The sequence below is a fragment of the Bombus flavifrons genome, chromosome 4 (assembly GCF_040668555.2).
Source record: "Bombus flavifrons isolate JBK064 chromosome 4, iyBomFlav1_principal, whole genome shotgun sequence".
Classification (NCBI taxonomy): Eukaryota; Metazoa; Arthropoda; class Insecta; order Hymenoptera; family Apidae; genus Bombus; species Bombus flavifrons.
In genome coordinates this window covers 8,817,025-8,835,130 of record NC_138445.1, presented here as the reverse complement: position 1 = coordinate 8,835,130, position 18,106 = coordinate 8,817,025, and the positions used below count along the sequence as shown (strand labels likewise).

The following is an 18,106-nucleotide window of genomic DNA, read 5'->3' as shown; positions in this document are numbered from 1 at the left end:
ACTTACAAAATTTAAATTTTTACAACCTCTTTTTAAACAGAAGATATGTGTTAAATTTCTAATGTTGCGTATTAAGCATCTTTCCAGTTTATAAAAATCAGACCCAAATAGTTTCATACTATTAATAATATACACAACTAAATTTACAAACCATATTATATGTTAATGACCTTGAACCTGCATTTATACACTAGATCACAATATAGTACACGCTAAAATCTTAGAAAAAAAAATATATAAAGAAAACTTAGTCAAAGAAAACATATAGTCATTTCTGTTTCAATTTATTATTAATTTTGGTCGTACAGTTGGTAAAATTGTACTACTCTAATACTGTTGTACTTTTTCAGGGCGTTATATTTACATCAATTTATTTGAAAAACAGAAGAATTTAAACATTAAGTTACAATTGCTAATTATTACCCAAAATGTGGAGTATCCCAAATGCCTGCATTCGAGACTTAAAATTTGTATGAATTTTCTTTCTTTCTTTCTTCCTTCTTTTTTTTTTTGGATAAGAAGAAAGATATAATAGGAATAGCATACAGTAATTTTACTCTAATATCAAATCCAAAAACTAAAAAATTATTACAAATTGTATAATAAATTTATATCCAGAATGTTAAATAATGTTTATAAAGTTATTAAATTGTTGCTAAAAAGATTTTATTGTCGCAACACAGATTTTCTGATCTTTCGTACAGAACAAAACATATTTCTACCAACTGTACAGTAACAAAATAAAGAACAAGAGAAGTACTGAAATCATATCTCCTTGGTTGACATACAGAATGCTATTTTGTTTCATTAGATTTAACAATTATTATCACTTCTCGCGCCTTGGCAACATACATCCTTAAACGCTAGTACGCTTATCGCTTTATAGATGTACGACTTGCTTTTATTGGGGTATTTTGTATCCCTCTTATACTTTCTGCATCTCATTCATTGAATTCGTACTTTTCGTTATCGAAATAATGCCCCGATTATGCAATGAATTCTTAACTTATTTTTGTGGCACCATTGTGATTCACCTTATGGTTTACAGTCCAGTTATCTTCTTGTAGATTTTTCAAATGATCTTCTAGTAATGATGCCAAATTACGTCTTTTAAATCGTAATGATTCTTTCACAATATCTCGCAAAAATGCAAGTCGTATATCTAGAGTCCCTTGAATTTGGTGTAAATGTGAAAATAGTGTTTCATAATCTGAAACAAGATTATAATTATTGGTATAAATTATTTTGTAGATTCCCTTCTTCATAGACTATAGATATACATAAAAAGATAATAGAAATACGTATCCATTTCAACTTACTTGTACCTCTTCTTCGCACTTCCTTATATACAAGTTCTCGAACAGACAAATTATGTCTTCTAATATCTTCCAATTCTTTTTTCGTCAAAACTTTGTCTTTTTCTACTTTGGACTCACTTTTTTCTTCGACATGATTAGACAATCGTTCATCAACCGAATTTTCAACTTTCACACTATTTTCAACACAATCATTAAGAGGTAGATTGTTACACTCATTCTTAACATTTTCCGTTTTCTCAGTTTTTGTTTCGATCTTAGGTGTATCAACATTATTAACTACCGGTGTTAAAGTTGGTGGAGCATCCATGTGATTGTTAGTATGTTCCACTGGAATTGGTTCGAAAACTGGTATTGTTGGCATTTCTGCAAGGCCATTTACTAATTTCTCCGGCGAATTAATACACGGCGCATTTGATACACTAGGTGTAGAATTTGTTATATTTGATGAAACTTGATTCGAGTCGGCAGTTGGGGTCACTTGATTTTTCGTATCGTCAACCCATGGTACTGGCGAACTCGGTGGAGTATTCGTAGGCGTATACGACGGTCTCCGTACGACTACATCTTTAGGAATTGGACCCGGTTTTCGTTTATTTGACGGTGGTTTCGAAGCAAGCGACCCTCCTCCATCCGATGCAGGCAAGCTACGTTTAAGACCGCCCTTGGAAGTTGAAGATGTTGCACCAACCATATCAATATCCGCTTCGTCGACCATCATTCTTTTATCTATTTTGAATGGATTACCTGGAATTTAATCACAAGAAATTAGATACTCTTTCAACATAAATGTAAACTTGATATTTTTAAATTAAAATAATTAGATTAGTTATCAAATATTTTGAACTATTACCAAACATATGTTGTCTAACTGGAGCACTTTCTATTTCTCTCAATGGTGGAGTCATACGTTTCAAATATTCTTGATAATTTCCCATTTGTGCTAGGGGCATTGAGTGAACGTAATCATCATCAAGTAATTTTGTATGCAGCAATCCAGGTTGCAGGAAGTTGGCTCGCATTCTAACAACTTGATCTAGCAAAGATTTTCGTGGAACGTCGAATGCGTTCCTGTAACTATGCGCACCACGTTGTTGATTTCTAACTAATCCGACTACAAAACCACCGAATTCATTTAATTGATCCCTCAATCCGGTAAATTTATCTTGTAATAATGGATGTGACACCTGAAGATTAGATTAAAAAATAACATTAATTCTGTAAGAACACAAATATTTTTATATAGTAGATAATAACAAATATTTACCAAATCCTTTTTTAAAGGAGTTCTAGGAATAACCCTCACACCTTCTGTTACTGTTGTACTACCATTCACTAAATTTTTTGTCATATTGGCAGTAGCAAGTTGTTTGGAAAGAACTTCATTACATAGTCTATCAAATTCAATTTTAGCTTGATTTTTTAACCGTTTTAAATAATTTAAGACACTATAGGATAATGAATTATCCATATTATCAGGTATTAATGTTTGAGCTAATGGTGTAGGTGCACCCATTCTAGTTAAAGCTCTCCTGAGGGACTGTAATACAAAATTGCACTATTATTCAAATTTACTAATAAAGTAATTAAATATTCTGATAATCACTTGAAAACTTACTGCTGCATAATAAGTGGGCATTGTTCTCATGTAATTTTGAAATTGTGTTCGCCATTCACTCGTTGGTTTTAATCTATGCACTTTAAACAGTTCTTCCAACAAAGGCAAAAGTACTGGATAGTTGTAAGGCATGACAAACAAATTTACGCACGTTAAATTAGTGCTTGCTTTTAAATATCCAAATGGATGACCCACTTCACTTGATTTGTAAGAATTCGCCACAAAAACTTGCCAACATATTGTCGGTTGTTTTCTGGCTAATATGTACTGCGTCAACGGACTTGGTTCTAATTCATATTTATCAAATGGAAGATTTTCTATCACCATAGGCTCTTGACTGGTGCAAGTAAATTTTACATTCGGATGTGCCGATCTAGCCGGCAAAGAACTAGCACTCAAATCAGGCCAGAAACTTTCAGGTATCGGCCAGAATCCAACCGCGAAACCTTTCTGAGCAGATCTTGGGACATAAATCAGTCTTCTACAAGAATGCCATGCTGTGTTTCCTGGTACCGTTGGATTAGGAAGATACGTCCGTGCTCCATTCGTTGTATTATTTTCATCCTCATTTTCATCATCGTCTGCATGTTGTGTTTCATTATTTAAAGGTGGAGGATCTGGTCCAATTTTTTCGAAATTTATTACCACACCAGACTGAACCTTTTGTACCAAAGAGTCTATACATTGCATCATCATTCTAAAAGATGTTATACAATATGAACGACCTACAATGAGTAATAGATTTTTTATATCAGTATTTTTATGAGCAGCAATAGAATAAATTATCTTATGAAAATATTTTTCTTTTCCTTACCTCCAGTAACTTCACACATAGCATCTATAGGAGATGAATCACTTGCCACCAAACCTGTGTCCCTCTCGACAGCCGGAGTTCCAGATAAACGAAGTACCAAAGAAAATAATCTTTGATCCCATCTAAATGGCTCCTTGGTTAGTTCAGATCCAGGTATAGGAGAGTGCATTGGTAGTGTAAACTGTAATAATCATTTTTTGTTTTTCAATTATCTTTTCCATAAAAAAGGAAAAAGATGGTATTTCTACTTTTTAAATACAATTAAGAAACTTACATCTTGATTAACTCCACTGTTAGTCGTATATTTTCCTCCATCTGTAATCACAACAATTACTGATGGTTCCAAATAAAAGGGACATCTTCCCTGTCCATATGTATCTATGCCAGTTTGCATACGATTTATGTTCAAGACATCTAAAGCATGTTTCAAAGCAGCACCTAGTGTTGTTAGCCCAATGCATTGTAAATTTTTAAGCTCGTTCATAAAAGTTGCTAAATTTTCCTTCCATCCAGCCTAGAGGAAAAGAGTATTTGTTTAGTTATATATCGAAACCAAGAGAAAACAATTTCTTCTTCAACGTAATATAATAATATAAAAATGATTCAAGAAAGATGCAAAATTGTAACTTATTACAAGGTTTGGAGTTCTGTCACTAAAGTTTAGCAACAATGGAGGAGAAGAAAATTATTCTGCAATAATGAGAACCTCCATGTAACATTAAATATGCAGACAATAAAGAATAGCCATAAAAAGTTCACAACGTTCATTGTCAATCGCATTGGTGATTTTTTAAATTCATCATTGTATCAACAATATTTATGTTAACTTCTATCCAATGCATGATAATTCTTTATTGTCTCAGGATCCACTGTCATACGGAAAACTTATTTCACTTCTCTACCATTACCAAACTGGTGACAGTAGCTTAATCCTTATAACAACTTTCAACCTTGGGCCATTCTTAATTGATCATCATGTTCAATTCTGAAAAAAAAAACCTACTTCAACTTATAAATAAATTTCATAAACACAAAATTGAGTAGGATGGAATGAAATCAAAATTTTGTTATAAAATTAAAAGAAAATTTTTGTTGGAGAGGGATTAACAAAGCATAGATTCTAAAATTTAAAAAGAAAAGCATATGTAAGTTTGTCTTATCAACGAAATCGTGTATATCAATTTCGCAAATTTGGCGCGCACGTAACCATAAAGAAAGAAACCCTCGTGGGCAGGCCCCCACTCGCGTATTACTACCCACAATGCTGCTCTTCCGTAACGGAGGACAGAAGATACGGCAAGTGCACGCTGCACTTTGCTGCCTTCTTGCTGACTATCAATTATTCAGCAATCGAAGGGGACCAATAACATGGCAATTCTGCATGAATGCATCGATTGGTCATATAAGACAACGAATTATGTATGCATTTGAAAGGAAAAACAGAAAAGATATTTGAGAGAAAAGATATAATTGAAAGTTTTATGCATGAGACACTATACATGGTAGTTAGCTAGCGTATGTGTGCGTGTAAGAAAGAGATGCAATGATCTTAGGAACAAGAAAAAGGGAAAAGGATAAAAAGTGTGAAAGATACGAATGTAAAAGCAAGTGTAATACAAAGAAAAACATACCTTGATATTCTGGGGCGGATCTTCGAAGGTCAGGAGCATGTAACGATCTCCACGACTCTCTGGTGATCTTTGTCTTACCTACAGAAAAAGAAGAAAAAAGGATTAAACGATTAAAAATTACGAGTTGCAGGAAAGTAAAAGGCAGGGAGTCCGTTATTACACGTTGCTCTTTTTGACAATGGCACACGAGCTAATGATTGGGCACAGCAATCACAATTGAATCTCCCGGCCGGGAAAGCTGTCTGACTAGCGTACCTTCACGAAAGTCTCCACGGCGCTCTTGGCTACATCCAAAAGCGTGGGTCGCCCGCCCAAATATGCCCTCTGATTCATGGAGGCCGACGTGTCGATCAAAAAGACTATTATGGTCATCTTCGCGAGGCGAACCCGCTCGTTCTCGAGGTCGTAACTGCGGCCCGAGACCTCCCGTAGTCAGAACTAGCTAGCTAACAGCCCTACGACGGCGTGGCGCATAGCTGCTTCGACCATTGAACGCTCCCGAATACGCTCTCCGAAAAACTTCTTTTATCGTAACGGCGCCCGCTTCGTTCTTACTCTTTTTCGATCTCTCTCTTTCTTTTCTTTTTACTTCTCTTTCCCTCTTTTCCTATATATATATATATGTATGTATGTATGTATGTACGTATGTATGTATGTATGTATGTATGTGTATACGTGTATGTATAGTATATATATATATTAATATATGTATATATATGTACGTATTTTCCCCTCTTTCTCTATACCGAACCGAATATCTACTGCTACGTCGCGCGCCTCTGGTGCTCGAATGTGCCTGGTGAACAGCGGCACACGGGACAGCAGCTGAAACGCAGCCACGAGATCGCGAGTCGTGAGTCGGACAAGTCCGTCTGCCAGTCTGTCCGCTCGTTCTTTCGTCTGTCCCTCTCTTCGTTTCCTATTCTCCCCTTCCTTTATCTTTCTCTTTCTCGCTCTCACGATATCCTTTGTCTTTTCACGTATAGTTTCTATCGTTCTCAGTCCTTCATCTCCTTCCTTACTACCGATATATATACGACTGTCTTTCTCTTTACCTACTGTTCTTTCTTACTCTTTCAATTTAACGAGAACAAAACTTAACCTTCTCTCTCGGCGTTTCATTCGTCTCTGTTGACAGTAGCTTTATCTTGCTCGTGGTTACACTGCGTCGCAAACCACGTGACTTCGTGGAGTTTATTTCTATTGGCTGTTCTCCCTCCAAATAAACTTTCATCTCTATCACTGTATGTATGAAACGCATCGTGTTTCGACATTGTATAAGTGCGTATCGAAACGCTGTTTACTTCTATCGAATAGAATAGTTGTTGCATACTACTTCTACACATTTTATACGTTCTACGATCACACAGTGTGTCGTAAAGTTGGGTTTGTTTCAACTTGTCCAAATGAATAGATACATGTATGCAAGAAGAAACATAATGTTATAATTAATAGGTAACCTATTTATTTTATCTTGTTAGGAAGATTTTGCGCTGCTTTGAGTGCATATTTCTTTCTTATCTTTCTTATCTTTTTATTATAATCGTGTAATAGTATATAAAGGAATGTGTGTTGTGTAATGTATGTAACCCAACATATTTTGATTTATTTTGTTTCAATGATATCAAGCAGTCAGTGAAGAAACAATGCGTAAGGAATTTGCTGTATATGTTACAACGAATTAAAATAAATTGCTTTGAATCATATATATTATTGAATAATTTTTTACCCATCCATTTTTACGTTTTCTTTCATTTTAATAGTGCACTGTGTCCTCCAGTTATCTTTCATTTTTATATTTTTACCTATTTGATAAGTCTATTAAAAATTTTATGAACATAATAAAACTCAGCTGATTCAAGGGAATAACCAATCAGAAAATAAGTAACAGTACGGACTCTAATATGGCGGGTTTTTAACTCTAAGTTAGTAGCGTTTTAGTGGTTAAATGATTTAGATAAATTGTTCTATATTTCATATATTCTAAGCTGTAAGATATATGTATTGCGTAATATGATTTAATATTCTATAGTCATAAGTTGTTAAGTTCAAAAGTTGTAAGAATCGTACAAAGTATTATATGTATAGATATTTCAGTATTATTTAGTATAAATAAAATTGTACACAAAAATATGGATGAGCTGAATCCATCTAAGCGCAAAAAAGTTGTCAATCTTCTAAAAAAATTTGAAGAGAATAGAAAAAATGTAAGTTGATTCTTTTTTAAGAAAATTAGTAAAATATACTTCTTTGAATATTTTGTTATTTTTTAGGTATCTGAATCTATTATGACATTTAATTTTAATAAACAACGTATTAAACATTTAAGCGAATTAAATGATGTTAAAGAAAACTGTAAAGGTATCTTGTATTGGATGTTTCGTGATATTAGGATACAAGGTATATATTTAATACATAGTTCTACATAGTTCTTTCATTATTATTAGTTTATTAATAAGATTTAACATTTTTAGACAATTGGGCTCTGCTCTTTGCCCAGAAAATTGCTGTGAAAAGTAATGTACCCCTCCATATATGTTTTTGCATAATGCCAAGTTTCCTAAATGCTTCTATGAGATATTACAAATTTCTTTTAAAAGGATTAATGGAGATTGAAAAAGAATGCAAACAACTGAATCTAAACTTTCATCTTTTACATGGTAAACCAAATGAGAGTATTCTTAAATTTGTAAAAACATATAACATGGGGGCTGTGATCGTTGATTTTTATCCACTAAAGTTACCTATGTCATGGATCGATAACGTACAAAAGAATCTTCCAGAAGATGTCCCTATTTGTCAAGTAAACACGATTTTAGTTGATGATGTAATTTACAGATAATCCTTTGATATGTTAATATACATCTTTTAAAGATAGATGCTCATAATATTGTGCCTTGCTGGTATGCATCATCAAAACAGGAGTTTGCTGCTAAAACCATCAGAAATAAAATAAATACAAAACTACAGGAATTTTTAACAGAATTTCCTCCTGTTATTAAGCACCCATATTTAACAAAAGAAAAATTTGAAAACAACAATTGGGATATAACTTTGCAAGATGTAGAAGCAAGTAAGCCAACAGCTGAAATTACATGGGCTAAACCAGGATATAGAAATGGTATTAAGGAACTTGAAAATTTTATACAGAATCACTTACAAAAATATGGAGATGAACATAATAATCCTTTGTCAAATGCTATCAGTAATTTATCACCTTGGTTTCATTTTGGTATGATCTCAGTACAACGTTGTATTTTGGAAATACAAGAATATAAAGGATTGTATAAAAAATCGGTTGAATCCTTCATGGAGGAGGCTATTATTAGAAGAGAACTTAGTGATAATTTTTGTTTCTATAATGAAAAGTACGATCTTGTTGAAGGTGCCTATCCTTGGGCTATAAAAACACTAAATAAACATCGGTAATTTATTTTATTTATTACAAGTTGTGTACATTATATTATTGTTAACATTTTATTACATTTAGGAAGGATACAAGAAAATATTTATATTCTTTAAGTCAGTTGGAAAACTCTAAAACACATGATGATTTATGGAATGCATGTCAAAATCAAATGATAATAACAGGAAAAATGCATGGATTCTTAAGAATGTATTGGGCAAAGAAATTATTAGAATGGACTGAAACACCTGAGATTGCTTTAGAATGGGCCAATTATTTAAATAATAAGTACAGTATCGATGGTTGTGATCCGAATGGTTATGTAGGTCAGTTCTCTATCTGTCCTCCTGTGATGTATTTTATTATTACACAATATGTATATTCTATTTGTGCTTCTAGGTTGCATGTGGTCTATCTGTGGTGTCCATGATCATGGTTGGCCAGAAAGAGATATATTTGGGAAAATAAGATATATGAATTATAATGGATGTAAACGAAAATTTAATGTTGCCGAATTTGTTATGAAATGGGGAAAGAAGAAAGCTAATGAACTTATATAAAAGCATAGCCACTAATTATAATTATACAGTTATTAATTATTTATTAAAATCTATCCGTCCACATTTAATCTCTATCTTATAAGAATATATATTATATATAATTAAAGTATTTTATGCCAATATATAATTTCCAATGGTTAATATTTATCAACATTGTGCATCATTGCATAATAATGAAAGTGAAGTGGGGACTGCATCTAATGAAGTTAAAGAAAGTGCAGCAGCCTTTAGAGCTAAGGAAAGACAGCTGGTTTCATCTAAATTTTTATGAATTCCATAAATTATTCCAGCAGTAAGACAGTCACCACAACCACTCACACTGTATGTTTCTTTTGGATCATCAGAAATAAAAGATAAGGGGGGATATAGGCGAGAAGTGACCATAGTATGAGCAACCAATTTTCCTCCTTTATCATAAAAGGGATCATTTCCAAGAGCTTTACGAACGACCTATAAAAAATAATTATTAAATTCTATATTTATATTTTCTCAGATTTGTTCCAATTATTAAATATTTACCAATACTCCTTGTGATCCTAATGTACTTATAACCACTGGGATAAATTCAGCTACTTGCTCTGCAATTGTTTTTACTTCTTCTAAGTCTATAGGTAATTTGTTGTCAGGTACCGATATGCCAAGATATTTCCCAATAGCTGATAGTTCATTCCTATTTGGTGATATAAAATGCAAAACATTTTGCCATTGCGATTTTGCTTTAAATACTTTAGTTGCCTTGTTCACATCCGTGGGTTCATACCAAACTAAAAAATAAATGTCATGTTTGATTTTAATACATCATAGTTCAATTTACAAATATAATTATTTTTTAAATTTTATGTTAAACATATTTTTTTTATCTTAATACATTGGATGTAATTTTTATATACTAATTGTTTGGTTTTAAGATGCTATTTAAATAATGGCGCTAAGACTAAATGCATTCCTCGCAATATGGAGCGCTGCTAGAGCGCTAAAAATTCTTCATGTGAATGGACATCTATTAATCATTTGTTTCATCGTCTCATAGACGCATACCGCATACACAACGCAAAACATAACGCATAGTGTATGTGTCACATTACCACATTCCGACTTAAAACCTAAAAGCTGCTTAAAAGCAAATCTGAAAACTACGTAAAATAAGTCAAACTTAAAAACTATTTACAAAATAAAGTAATAGAATGAGTAAAACTCTAAACGGTAAAGCTGCTGTTATATGCACAGCACTTGCATTTCTTTCAATCATCATTGCATTCACCACACCCAACTGGCTTGAAACCGATGGAAAATTGGAAAATCCAAAATTTGTCAAAATCGGTAATTTGATTTAAATATTTGACATATTAGTAAGAAAAATACCATTTAAATACTATATTGTCTTATAAAATGTTATTATAGGTTTATGGCAGGTATGCTTCCAAGGATTTGGAGATCCGCATCATTTGTATGATACTAAATTTTATGGTTGTTGGTGGGTGTTTGAAGAAGAATATTACATAATACATGATATACTCCTGCCAGATTTCTTTGTTGCAACACAATTCTTTTTCACATTATGTCTGACTTTATTATTAATAGGAGGTTTCTTAACTGTATTATATACATGTTGCTCACAACATCATGATAAATATCAGTTGCTTCTATGGACAACTGGTGGAAATTTGGTACTAGGTGGAATGTGTGGTATTATTGCTGTTATAATATTTGGTGCACGAGGCGATGGTAGAGACTGGATGCCCAATTGGGAGCATAATAACATCAGCTGGTCTTATGCATTAGCTGTTATTGGTAGTTTTACTTTGGTTATAGCAGGTACATTGTTCTTGATTGAAGGCCGTAGGCACAGAAAGAAACAAGAAAGAATATTACGGGAAGAACAAAAAACACATACAACCATTTAAAATTATAAATGCAATAATTTTTTATATGCTTTTGAGGGAAGTTGGAGGTAATAATATAAAAAAAATATTTTATACGTCCTTGTAATAAAATGTTACATAAATATGCTGTATTTATTGTTTTGTAAAATAATTTGTATGTTGACTTTGTTAACGAATCCGTCCATAGAAGAGATTTTAGATATAAGTGGCCTTAATTATGCAAGTGAAGTGAAATGTTAGAGAATTATATGAAGAATGAAGTTGAATAAAGTAATTTGTTCGAAATCATATCTCCTCTTGTTCGCATTTATGTTAATTTTTCTATTATATTTGCCTTTTTGACAAATAAATATATGCGTAAGTTGCGGATTAAAGCAAAATAATTAGGTTGCAAAGGGTAAATATGGTCAAGCTCTGACCCATTTTATTATCGGGGGAAATAATTCAACGTGAGTTACGACTAAGATTGCGTGCACGAAGATCGACGTCAGGTGTAAGTCGTTGACCTAGTTTAGCTCCTATTTTAATCAGCAACTTCTACAATTTCACGTACTATATTGATCACACCTGGAAAAGGTGTTACTATTGGTTCCGTATCATCCTTCGATATTTAACAATATTTACGGAAACGTAAAATTATTAATAAAATGACACGTATAATGAATAGTAAATTTCAATTTCATCATGAATATTTTTTTTGCGATATTGTTTTAATTTTAATGACATTAAGTAATGTGAATTGCATCTCGGTGAATCATACATAAACTGAATAGTAGAATAAGTCATATCGATTCCAAGAATCTTAATTGAAGTTTATGGATATGAATTAAACAAATTCTTTTTTATAAAATACAAAACAACAATTCGTTAGAAATCTTTTTTATCATTTTTTGGAGCTATCTCTTTAAACTTAATAGTTTACATTGATTTCGTAAATTTTTATTATTAAAGACTTTAATAGCCGAGAAAATTGACCTAAATAAAAAGAAAGACATTTTAGTATTTCCGTTTCATTTACTATTTAAGATTTCGCGATGTAGAAATATGTAATTCAGTTGAAACGTCAATGACGTAATGTCGTTACTACAATAGAAATTTATAAAAAATTCTCATACTAGCAGCGTCTCCCATTTTAAGTCTTTGTTTATCATTCTGTAGCATTTAAAGCACCTTTCATTAAGTATTTGAATAATATAAAGATTTTTTAACTTTAACATTATTAGACATCACGCAAAATTTTTAATGTGCTTTTTAGCAATTTTTAGCAGTTTTTAACAGTTTAACAGCATTTATCATTTAAATGTATGAATGTTAATAAATGACTATTATATCGCCTATGTTTCGTAACTGATAACAGAAAAAAGATATTTCATTAAAATTTTTTTTTTAAATATACTTGAAATATTTAAATAATATTTTAATTAGGCATTGAGAACCCTTTCCTTGTCATAACTGCTAGTTTGTACTCGTGGGATACTCACGATTTTACAAGGTTAGGTTGGATGGTATGGTAAGCTACATGGTCATCACACAACATAACGTGTTTGGGTGTGGTTAATGCCGTGGGATCTTTACTAGATCAGTAGATTTGAATTGTTTGTCATACGCGCTGTTTTACATCGTGATCATTCACGAAACAATTTTTTCACGATGAAGAAAAGAAGCTTTTCCGGCAATGTGGGTGTCGGTGTCTTTATCGTTGCTTTCGTGTGTGTTTGCGTTGCATTTGGTACACCAGCATGGTTAGTGAGTGATTATCGTATCACTGGCGCAAAACTCGACAAATTAGGCTTGTGGACGCATTGCTTTAGATCACTTCCAAATCCTCAAGAAATGGACGCACCCAGACGCTTTTTCGTTGGTTGTAGATGGGTTTATGATCCCTTCACTGCAGGTTATTCTGATATTCGAGGCTTTCTACTACCTCGTAAGTTTCTTTTTAGCTTAATCATTCCCATTAATACTTATAAATTTATCAAAGTAACATGTTGTCATTGTATCACTAATCTTAATTTCTTTGTTACAGCATTTATGATAGCAACACAGTTTTTCTTTACTCTATGCTTCCTGTTGAGTATGGTATCATTTGTATTGGTATTATTGTTCACTCTATGTTGTGATCCAGAACAGAAACGTTATGTACAACTTATCATGACAATTGGAGGTTTACTGTTTGTTGGTGGAATAAGTGGTGGACTAGCAGTAATTATATTTGCTTGCCTTGGAAATACTGATGGCTGGATGCCTGGACATGCAAACAATTTCTTTGGTTGGTCCTTTGTAATGGCAGCTGTGGGTAGTGTATTGACAATTATAGCAGGAGCTCTTCTCCTCGTTGAAGCAAATGTTCAACGTAAAAAACGAGAGTATTTAAAAGAATCTCAAACAAGATTCCAGCTTGAATCTCGTACATGAGTTAGAGTATTATTATTACATAAGACTTGCACAACAATTTAGTGCTAAAATTTTGTAATATTATTCCGTCCATATATTAGCTGGTTTTTAATAATAGTATAATGTAAGATATGTTTTCTATTATTCTAGTACAAAGTATGTTATAAAACAAGATTTGTATTTTTGTAAGTTTTATATATACAAGATATGTATAAATTGTATTAAGTAGCAATGAGAAGGGAACCTTTGTATTTTTATTGTTGTTTTACTTGTTTATTAACTTTTTGGAAGTTAAATTATACTGAATGTGAAAGTTAATGGAAATATATCTAAAGTTAATTATTTTAGCAAAGGAAGAGTAATCTCAATTGTATCCAATAGAAAAATTTCTTTTTTCTTGAATTATAAGAAGTTGTTATGGAAAGTTGTATAAGTTTTACAATGTAAACATTTACTGCCAATGGTCAATTTATATGTACAAGATTTGTAAAGACTAGTGTAATTTACACATATAAAAATACTAACATAATTATATGAATTAATTTAATTATTCGTCCTTGACTGTAAATTATAAAAAAATTGTTTTTAACTAGGCACAATGTATCGTTTTTGTAATATATCTTTACTTCAATAAAGATAAGATTAAATGTTGAAAATAGTTATTATTTATATATTATTTTGTTTTTGTTTGAGAACCACTGATCTAACTATAGAAAGTAGAAATCTTACAGGATGTCAACTAAAACTAAGGTACATTATTGGTAGTGAAACGAATGTGGTGTAGCAAGTTTACGATAAATAGAATATTTTAAGGCTTAAAGAAAGAAGCAAAATAATAATAATGTTTGTTGATAAACAAGAATATTATCGCGCTTTATGTAAGCAATATCATTTCTTAGACTTGCAGTGAGTGAAAAACATTCATAACCTCTATTAATTGTTTATTATGTATTTTTTCGCTATGTTTATAAATATTTTCTGATTGTTAAATTAATTTCATTTCAGTCCCTACTGGATTTAAATTTAAAGAAAAGAGATTTTCACTAATTTTAAATATATGTAATTCTAGGAATATTGTTTTGAACAGCTTATTAGATACTCATATTCTTAATTTCGCAAAAAATCAAAAAACAATTTGTTGGGTGTTACTACATTTTTTTTAAAGAATATTATGTAATTAGAAAATGATTATTGCCAGTGACTGATGGTTGTGCAAACATTTGTCACATCTGTTTTTTTACTCTTATTCTTTGCACAAGTTGTGATTGTATTGATCTTAGTCCATTGGCCTTTGAAATTTGTAACGAATTGTGAATGGATGCTTTTAGCTACTGCTTTCGTGTGTTGTGTCACAGTAGGTAAGTAGAAGTTTTCAACAATATATCAGTTAAATAAGCAAAACACGTTTATGACCTTCAAATAATTTTTAAATTTCAGGTACCCTATTGTTTTTAACAGTATCAATATTTGGAGAGCAATATTGGCATACAGACTGACTAATATAATCAAACCATAGCTATTTGTTATGGTCATATGGTTTGGCAGTTATTTCATTCATGTCTTTCTGATTAGCTTTATGTTAACCGTTTGAGTGCCAAGTAGCGCTATTGTGCTTCTTCTATCCTGTGTTAAAAAATCACAGTGCTCTAGGTTGTGGAACCGATAATAACAGTATGCTCATTTTTTGTCGATGCATGTCTTTACAGTTATTGTTCAGTCTTAGGTAAATTAAGACAAAATTTGAGTAATATTATACTTTGTACATACATGTTTTTATTCTTCTAAACAACCATTGCTGTAATAATATAATGAACTACATTATATATAGTAGACTATAAAAAACAATAATGAAATATATGTTTATATTAACGAGGCAGCTGATGAAAAGACGAATTTTAATTTCAGTCTAACATTTGGATGCAAATATTATTGAAATTTACATAAATGCCATAAAATATCTAAATAATATTTTTATATGATTTAAACCCACTGATATCAGTACTTATGCTCAAAAGGATATCAGAATAACATTAAACTGAAAGAAATAAGACTTATCGTATATAAACATAAAGCAGCGCAATCGCGCTCCTTGGCAGTTTTAGACAAGGAATAGGACAAGCGCTATCACGCCGCCTGCCATTTTTGGACATGTAATGAAAGAAGCGCTATCGTGCCGTTTGGCAATTTTTTATTGGGAAACAGCAAAAACCAGTGGCACTCAAATGGTTAAACTTAGTAATGCAAATGTAGTACATAAAGCAAAATTTGTATTAATTTTATAGATTTATATAAAATAGTTATTATATACTGGGAGGATATATAGTATTCAAAGAAGATTTATTTCAGATCGATTTATAACTATTTTTAGATTAATTAGAAGTGAAAACTTATAAAACTGCTTTTAAAGTCATTTTGTAATGACATTGCCCTGCAATTAAGTGCGTGTTCTCAGCGACAGAATTAACTTCACCTATTTTTTTATAAAAACCTGTATCTTTAGATAAAAAGAACTGTTCTCACATTTTTAGACTATTGTTTTATATATACATATAAATATATATCTAAGTCTAGAATATTTTAGAAGTTATAAATGTTATTTTAGGAGTTATAAAATAATTACGATAAAAATTATCGAAATTGAAAAATCATAAAAATGTACATATCTTTCTAATTACTTTTTATTGCAAAGTTTTACATAGTAAACGTTAATCAGATTTTATATCATATACCTTGATAGTACAATCAATATTTTATGAGATTAATGAAAAAAAAAAGAAAAAAAAACTGAAATGAAGTAAAAGCTTACAAAATTATCACCTACCTGGAATTTTTGAGCACGTTGCAAGATCCAATACGTATCGAATCGTATCTAGAGGTAGATTACCGTCAAGAACGATGAAACTCGAATTCTCCACGTACGATTGGTATTTCTTCACCAAATGCGGACTGATACTAGAGAACACTTCCATCTCGCCGACTGCGAACCGACATTCGCCTTTGTAATCGATGATCACGGTACATCTTAAAAATCAAACACAAATACATATTTAAGAAGATAAATAAAAGACCAGTGAACAAAATATTCAAATGTACATATGTACATATAATGCAAAAGGAAAAGATGTCTCTTTTAACGTGTGAAAGAACGAATTCGAAGATGGCAAAAGAAAAACTATTGGAAATCGGGGACAAGTGGTCTCTAGTGGTATTTACGGGGTCAATGGTTATTCCGATCAGCAATTCGCTACAGAAACCAATAACCATTAATACCAATGATGAGCTTTTACTGTCTTCGGATTCAGTATTGCACAAGAAGTATCTTATACCTCTGTTCTTTTAAATCATAATAGCGGACCTTGAACTTGATAAACGTACTCGAGTGTTCTTTTAAAAAAAATCTATAATTTTTAATCTAATATAACTTAGGCACGAAAACAAAGAGAGAAAAGAAATTATGAAAAAGAAATATTGAGTTCTCTGATTTCGTGTGAGTTAATCGATAAGAGAGAAAGAAAAAACTTATAATTGTCGAGATAATTTAGTATTAGACATAGAAGTCGATGATCTAGCATTTGCGGAAAATTGGCGGGGAAAAGCAACGCGTACCTAGCCGTGTTCATATTTGACAACTGCTCCACAGTCTGGGCACCATCTCCTAGACTTTTAATTATAGCTTTCCCAGGCTGGTCGTTACCAACGACGGATATTAACCGTGTAGCGTTCAGACCAAGGTTGATCAAGGCGTTGGCGATATTTCGTCCGACCCCGCCACAATTTTCTCGGCTTCTACCGGCATGCGTTCTACCATCGTCCTGAAAGAATACGTCGATTATTGATCCGGAATATGGAAAAGATGCGCCGCCTCTAATCGCGCGTCGAATACTACGGGGCTCGATTGATCGATCGTCTTTGAATTCTACGTGATAGCGGTAAGCGATCAGAAATTAAACTTCTTTTCCGTTATTTTTCTTTCATTTCTTCTAAAAATTAATTTTTCTAATGGAAACAGACCAAAAGTCTTTCTTTACTAAATAATATATACGTATAAAAAATAGTATTTAATTACGGAAGAAAACAGAAACGGTAGAAAAGAATTATTGAAAATGGGTACGCGATTGAGTTGTAAATGAATTATCTTCAAGAATGCATAACTGGAATAATAACAAATGTCTTGTTTCGTGTATTATTCTTTTGATATGCTGTAATATAACTTTTGGTTATTTTACAGTATGATTAGTCTTTATAAAGTCGTTGTCGATCGTGACTAAATCCATAACACGTGTCGTCTCGAGGACATCATGTTCGATGGATTAATTTTCCCCAGTTCAATGCCAAGAATAAATAAAGAAAGCAAGAAAAGCGGGAAATTTTTCAAGGAGATCACTAGCTCGCACCTGTACGCGTACGTTTCCTTCCTCGTCACAACGATTCAATTACGAGACGAGTATTCTGTCCGGAGGTACTTGCAATGTCATCGAGCAGAA

General features: G+C 32.0%; 5 protein-coding genes across 8 annotated transcripts in view; 3 read left to right on the top strand and 2 right to left on the bottom strand.

The window, feature by feature from the left end:
• Positions 1 to 498: 498 nt before the first annotated feature.
• Positions 499 to 6,240, bottom strand: IntS6 (integrator complex subunit 6). Of its 2 annotated transcripts, XM_069112012.1 has the most exons (10): positions 6,102 to 6,240; positions 5,635 to 5,986; positions 5,380 to 5,457; positions 4,023 to 4,262; positions 3,749 to 3,929; positions 2,935 to 3,659; positions 2,584 to 2,856; positions 2,170 to 2,503; positions 1,320 to 2,063; positions 499 to 1,210 (listed from the first exon to the last, which is right to left on the bottom strand). In XM_069112012.1, exons 2-10 carry the CDS (start codon positions 5,749 to 5,751, stop codon positions 1,002 to 1,004), a joined length of 2,901 nt encoding a protein of 966 aa, XP_068968113.1. In that variant the 5' UTR covers positions 5,752 to 5,986; positions 6,102 to 6,240; the 3' UTR covers positions 499 to 1,001. The 2 variants fall into 2 exon arrangements, with proteins under 2 accessions (XP_068968113.1, XP_068968114.1); XM_069112013.1 differs by lacking the exons at positions 5,635 to 5,986; positions 6,102 to 6,240 and adding an exon at positions 5,540 to 5,622.
• A 415-nt stretch (positions 6,241 to 6,655) lies between these two features.
• Positions 6,656 to 9,345, top strand: LOC138179348 (deoxyribodipyrimidine photo-lyase). Of its 2 annotated transcripts, none has more exons than XM_069112025.1 (6): positions 6,656 to 6,834; positions 7,653 to 7,779; positions 7,854 to 8,182; positions 8,254 to 8,804; positions 8,870 to 9,111; positions 9,185 to 9,345. In XM_069112025.1, the coding sequence occupies exons 2-6, from the start codon at positions 7,668 to 7,670 to the stop codon at positions 9,343 to 9,345; spliced, it is 1,395 nt and encodes a 464-aa protein (XP_068968126.1). In that variant the 5' UTR covers positions 6,656 to 6,834; positions 7,653 to 7,667. The 2 variants fall into 2 exon arrangements, with proteins under 2 accessions (XP_068968126.1, XP_068968124.1); XM_069112023.1 differs by having other exon boundaries at positions 6,717 to 7,586.
• Positions 9,346 to 9,492: 147 nt separating this feature from the next.
• Positions 9,493 to 18,106, bottom strand: part of LOC138179343 (uncharacterized) — a 34,875-nt gene continuing 26,261 nt past the window's right edge. For both annotated transcript variants that reach the window (XM_069112018.1, XM_069112017.1), the window contains exons 6-9: positions 17,229 to 17,434; positions 16,444 to 16,643; positions 9,865 to 10,109; positions 9,493 to 9,795 (exon numbers count right to left, since the gene is read on the bottom strand). In XM_069112018.1, coding sequence (XP_068968119.1) covers positions 9,493 to 9,795; positions 9,865 to 10,109; positions 16,444 to 16,643; positions 17,229 to 17,434 — 954 coding nt within the window. The remainder of the gene's footprint in view (positions 9,796 to 9,864; positions 10,110 to 16,443; positions 16,644 to 17,228; positions 17,435 to 18,106) is intronic.
• Positions 10,367 to 11,518, top strand: kune (claudin). The gene is made up of 2 exons (XM_069112056.1): positions 10,367 to 10,665; positions 10,747 to 11,518. The coding sequence occupies exons 1-2, from the start codon at positions 10,530 to 10,532 to the stop codon at positions 11,247 to 11,249; spliced, it is 639 nt and encodes a 212-aa protein (XP_068968157.1). The 5' UTR covers positions 10,367 to 10,529; the 3' UTR covers positions 11,250 to 11,518.
• sinu (claudin family member sinuous) lies at positions 12,194 to 14,278 on the top strand. Its single transcript, XM_069112053.1, has 2 exons — positions 12,194 to 13,155; positions 13,255 to 14,278. The coding sequence occupies exons 1-2, from the start codon at positions 12,879 to 12,881 to the stop codon at positions 13,641 to 13,643; spliced, it is 666 nt and encodes a 221-aa protein (XP_068968154.1). The 5' UTR covers positions 12,194 to 12,878; the 3' UTR covers positions 13,644 to 14,278.

Excerpts from the sequence above, each read along its gene's own strand:
- sinu (XM_069112053.1), top strand. The coding sequence starts at position 12,879 with ATGAAGAAAAGAAGCTTTTCCGGCAATGTGGGTGTCGGTGTCTTTATC. Across the intron at positions 13,156-13,254 it reads TCGAGGCTTTCTACTACCTC|CATTTATGATAGCAACACAG; the intron begins GTAAGTTTCTTT and ends TCTTTGTTACAG.
- kune (XM_069112056.1), top strand. The coding sequence starts at position 10,530 with ATGAGTAAAACTCTAAACGGTAAAGCTGCTGTTATATGCACAGCACTT. Across the intron at positions 10,666-10,746 it reads TCCAAAATTTGTCAAAATCG|GTTTATGGCAGGTATGCTTC; the intron begins GTAATTTGATTT and ends ATGTTATTATAG.
- IntS6 (XM_069112012.1), bottom strand. The coding sequence starts at position 5,751 with ATGACCATAATAGTCTTTTTGATCGACACGTCGGCCTCCATGAATCAG. Across the intron at positions 3,660-3,748 it reads TATGTGTGAAGTTACTGGAG|GTCGTTCATATTGTATAACA; the intron begins GTAAGGAAAAGA and ends TACTCATTGTAG. Across the intron at positions 2,504-2,583 it reads CTCCTTTAAAAAAGGATTTG|GTGTCACATCCATTATTACA; the intron begins GTAAATATTTGT and ends TCTAATCTTCAG.
- LOC138179348 (XM_069112023.1), top strand. The coding sequence starts at position 7,512 with ATGGATGAGCTGAATCCATCTAAGCGCAAAAAAGTTGTCAATCTTCTA. Across the intron at positions 7,587-7,652 it reads TTGAAGAGAATAGAAAAAAT|GTATCTGAATCTATTATGAC; the intron begins GTAAGTTGATTC and ends GTTATTTTTTAG. Across the intron at positions 7,780-7,853 it reads TCGTGATATTAGGATACAAG|ACAATTGGGCTCTGCTCTTT; the intron begins GTATATATTTAA and ends TAACATTTTTAG.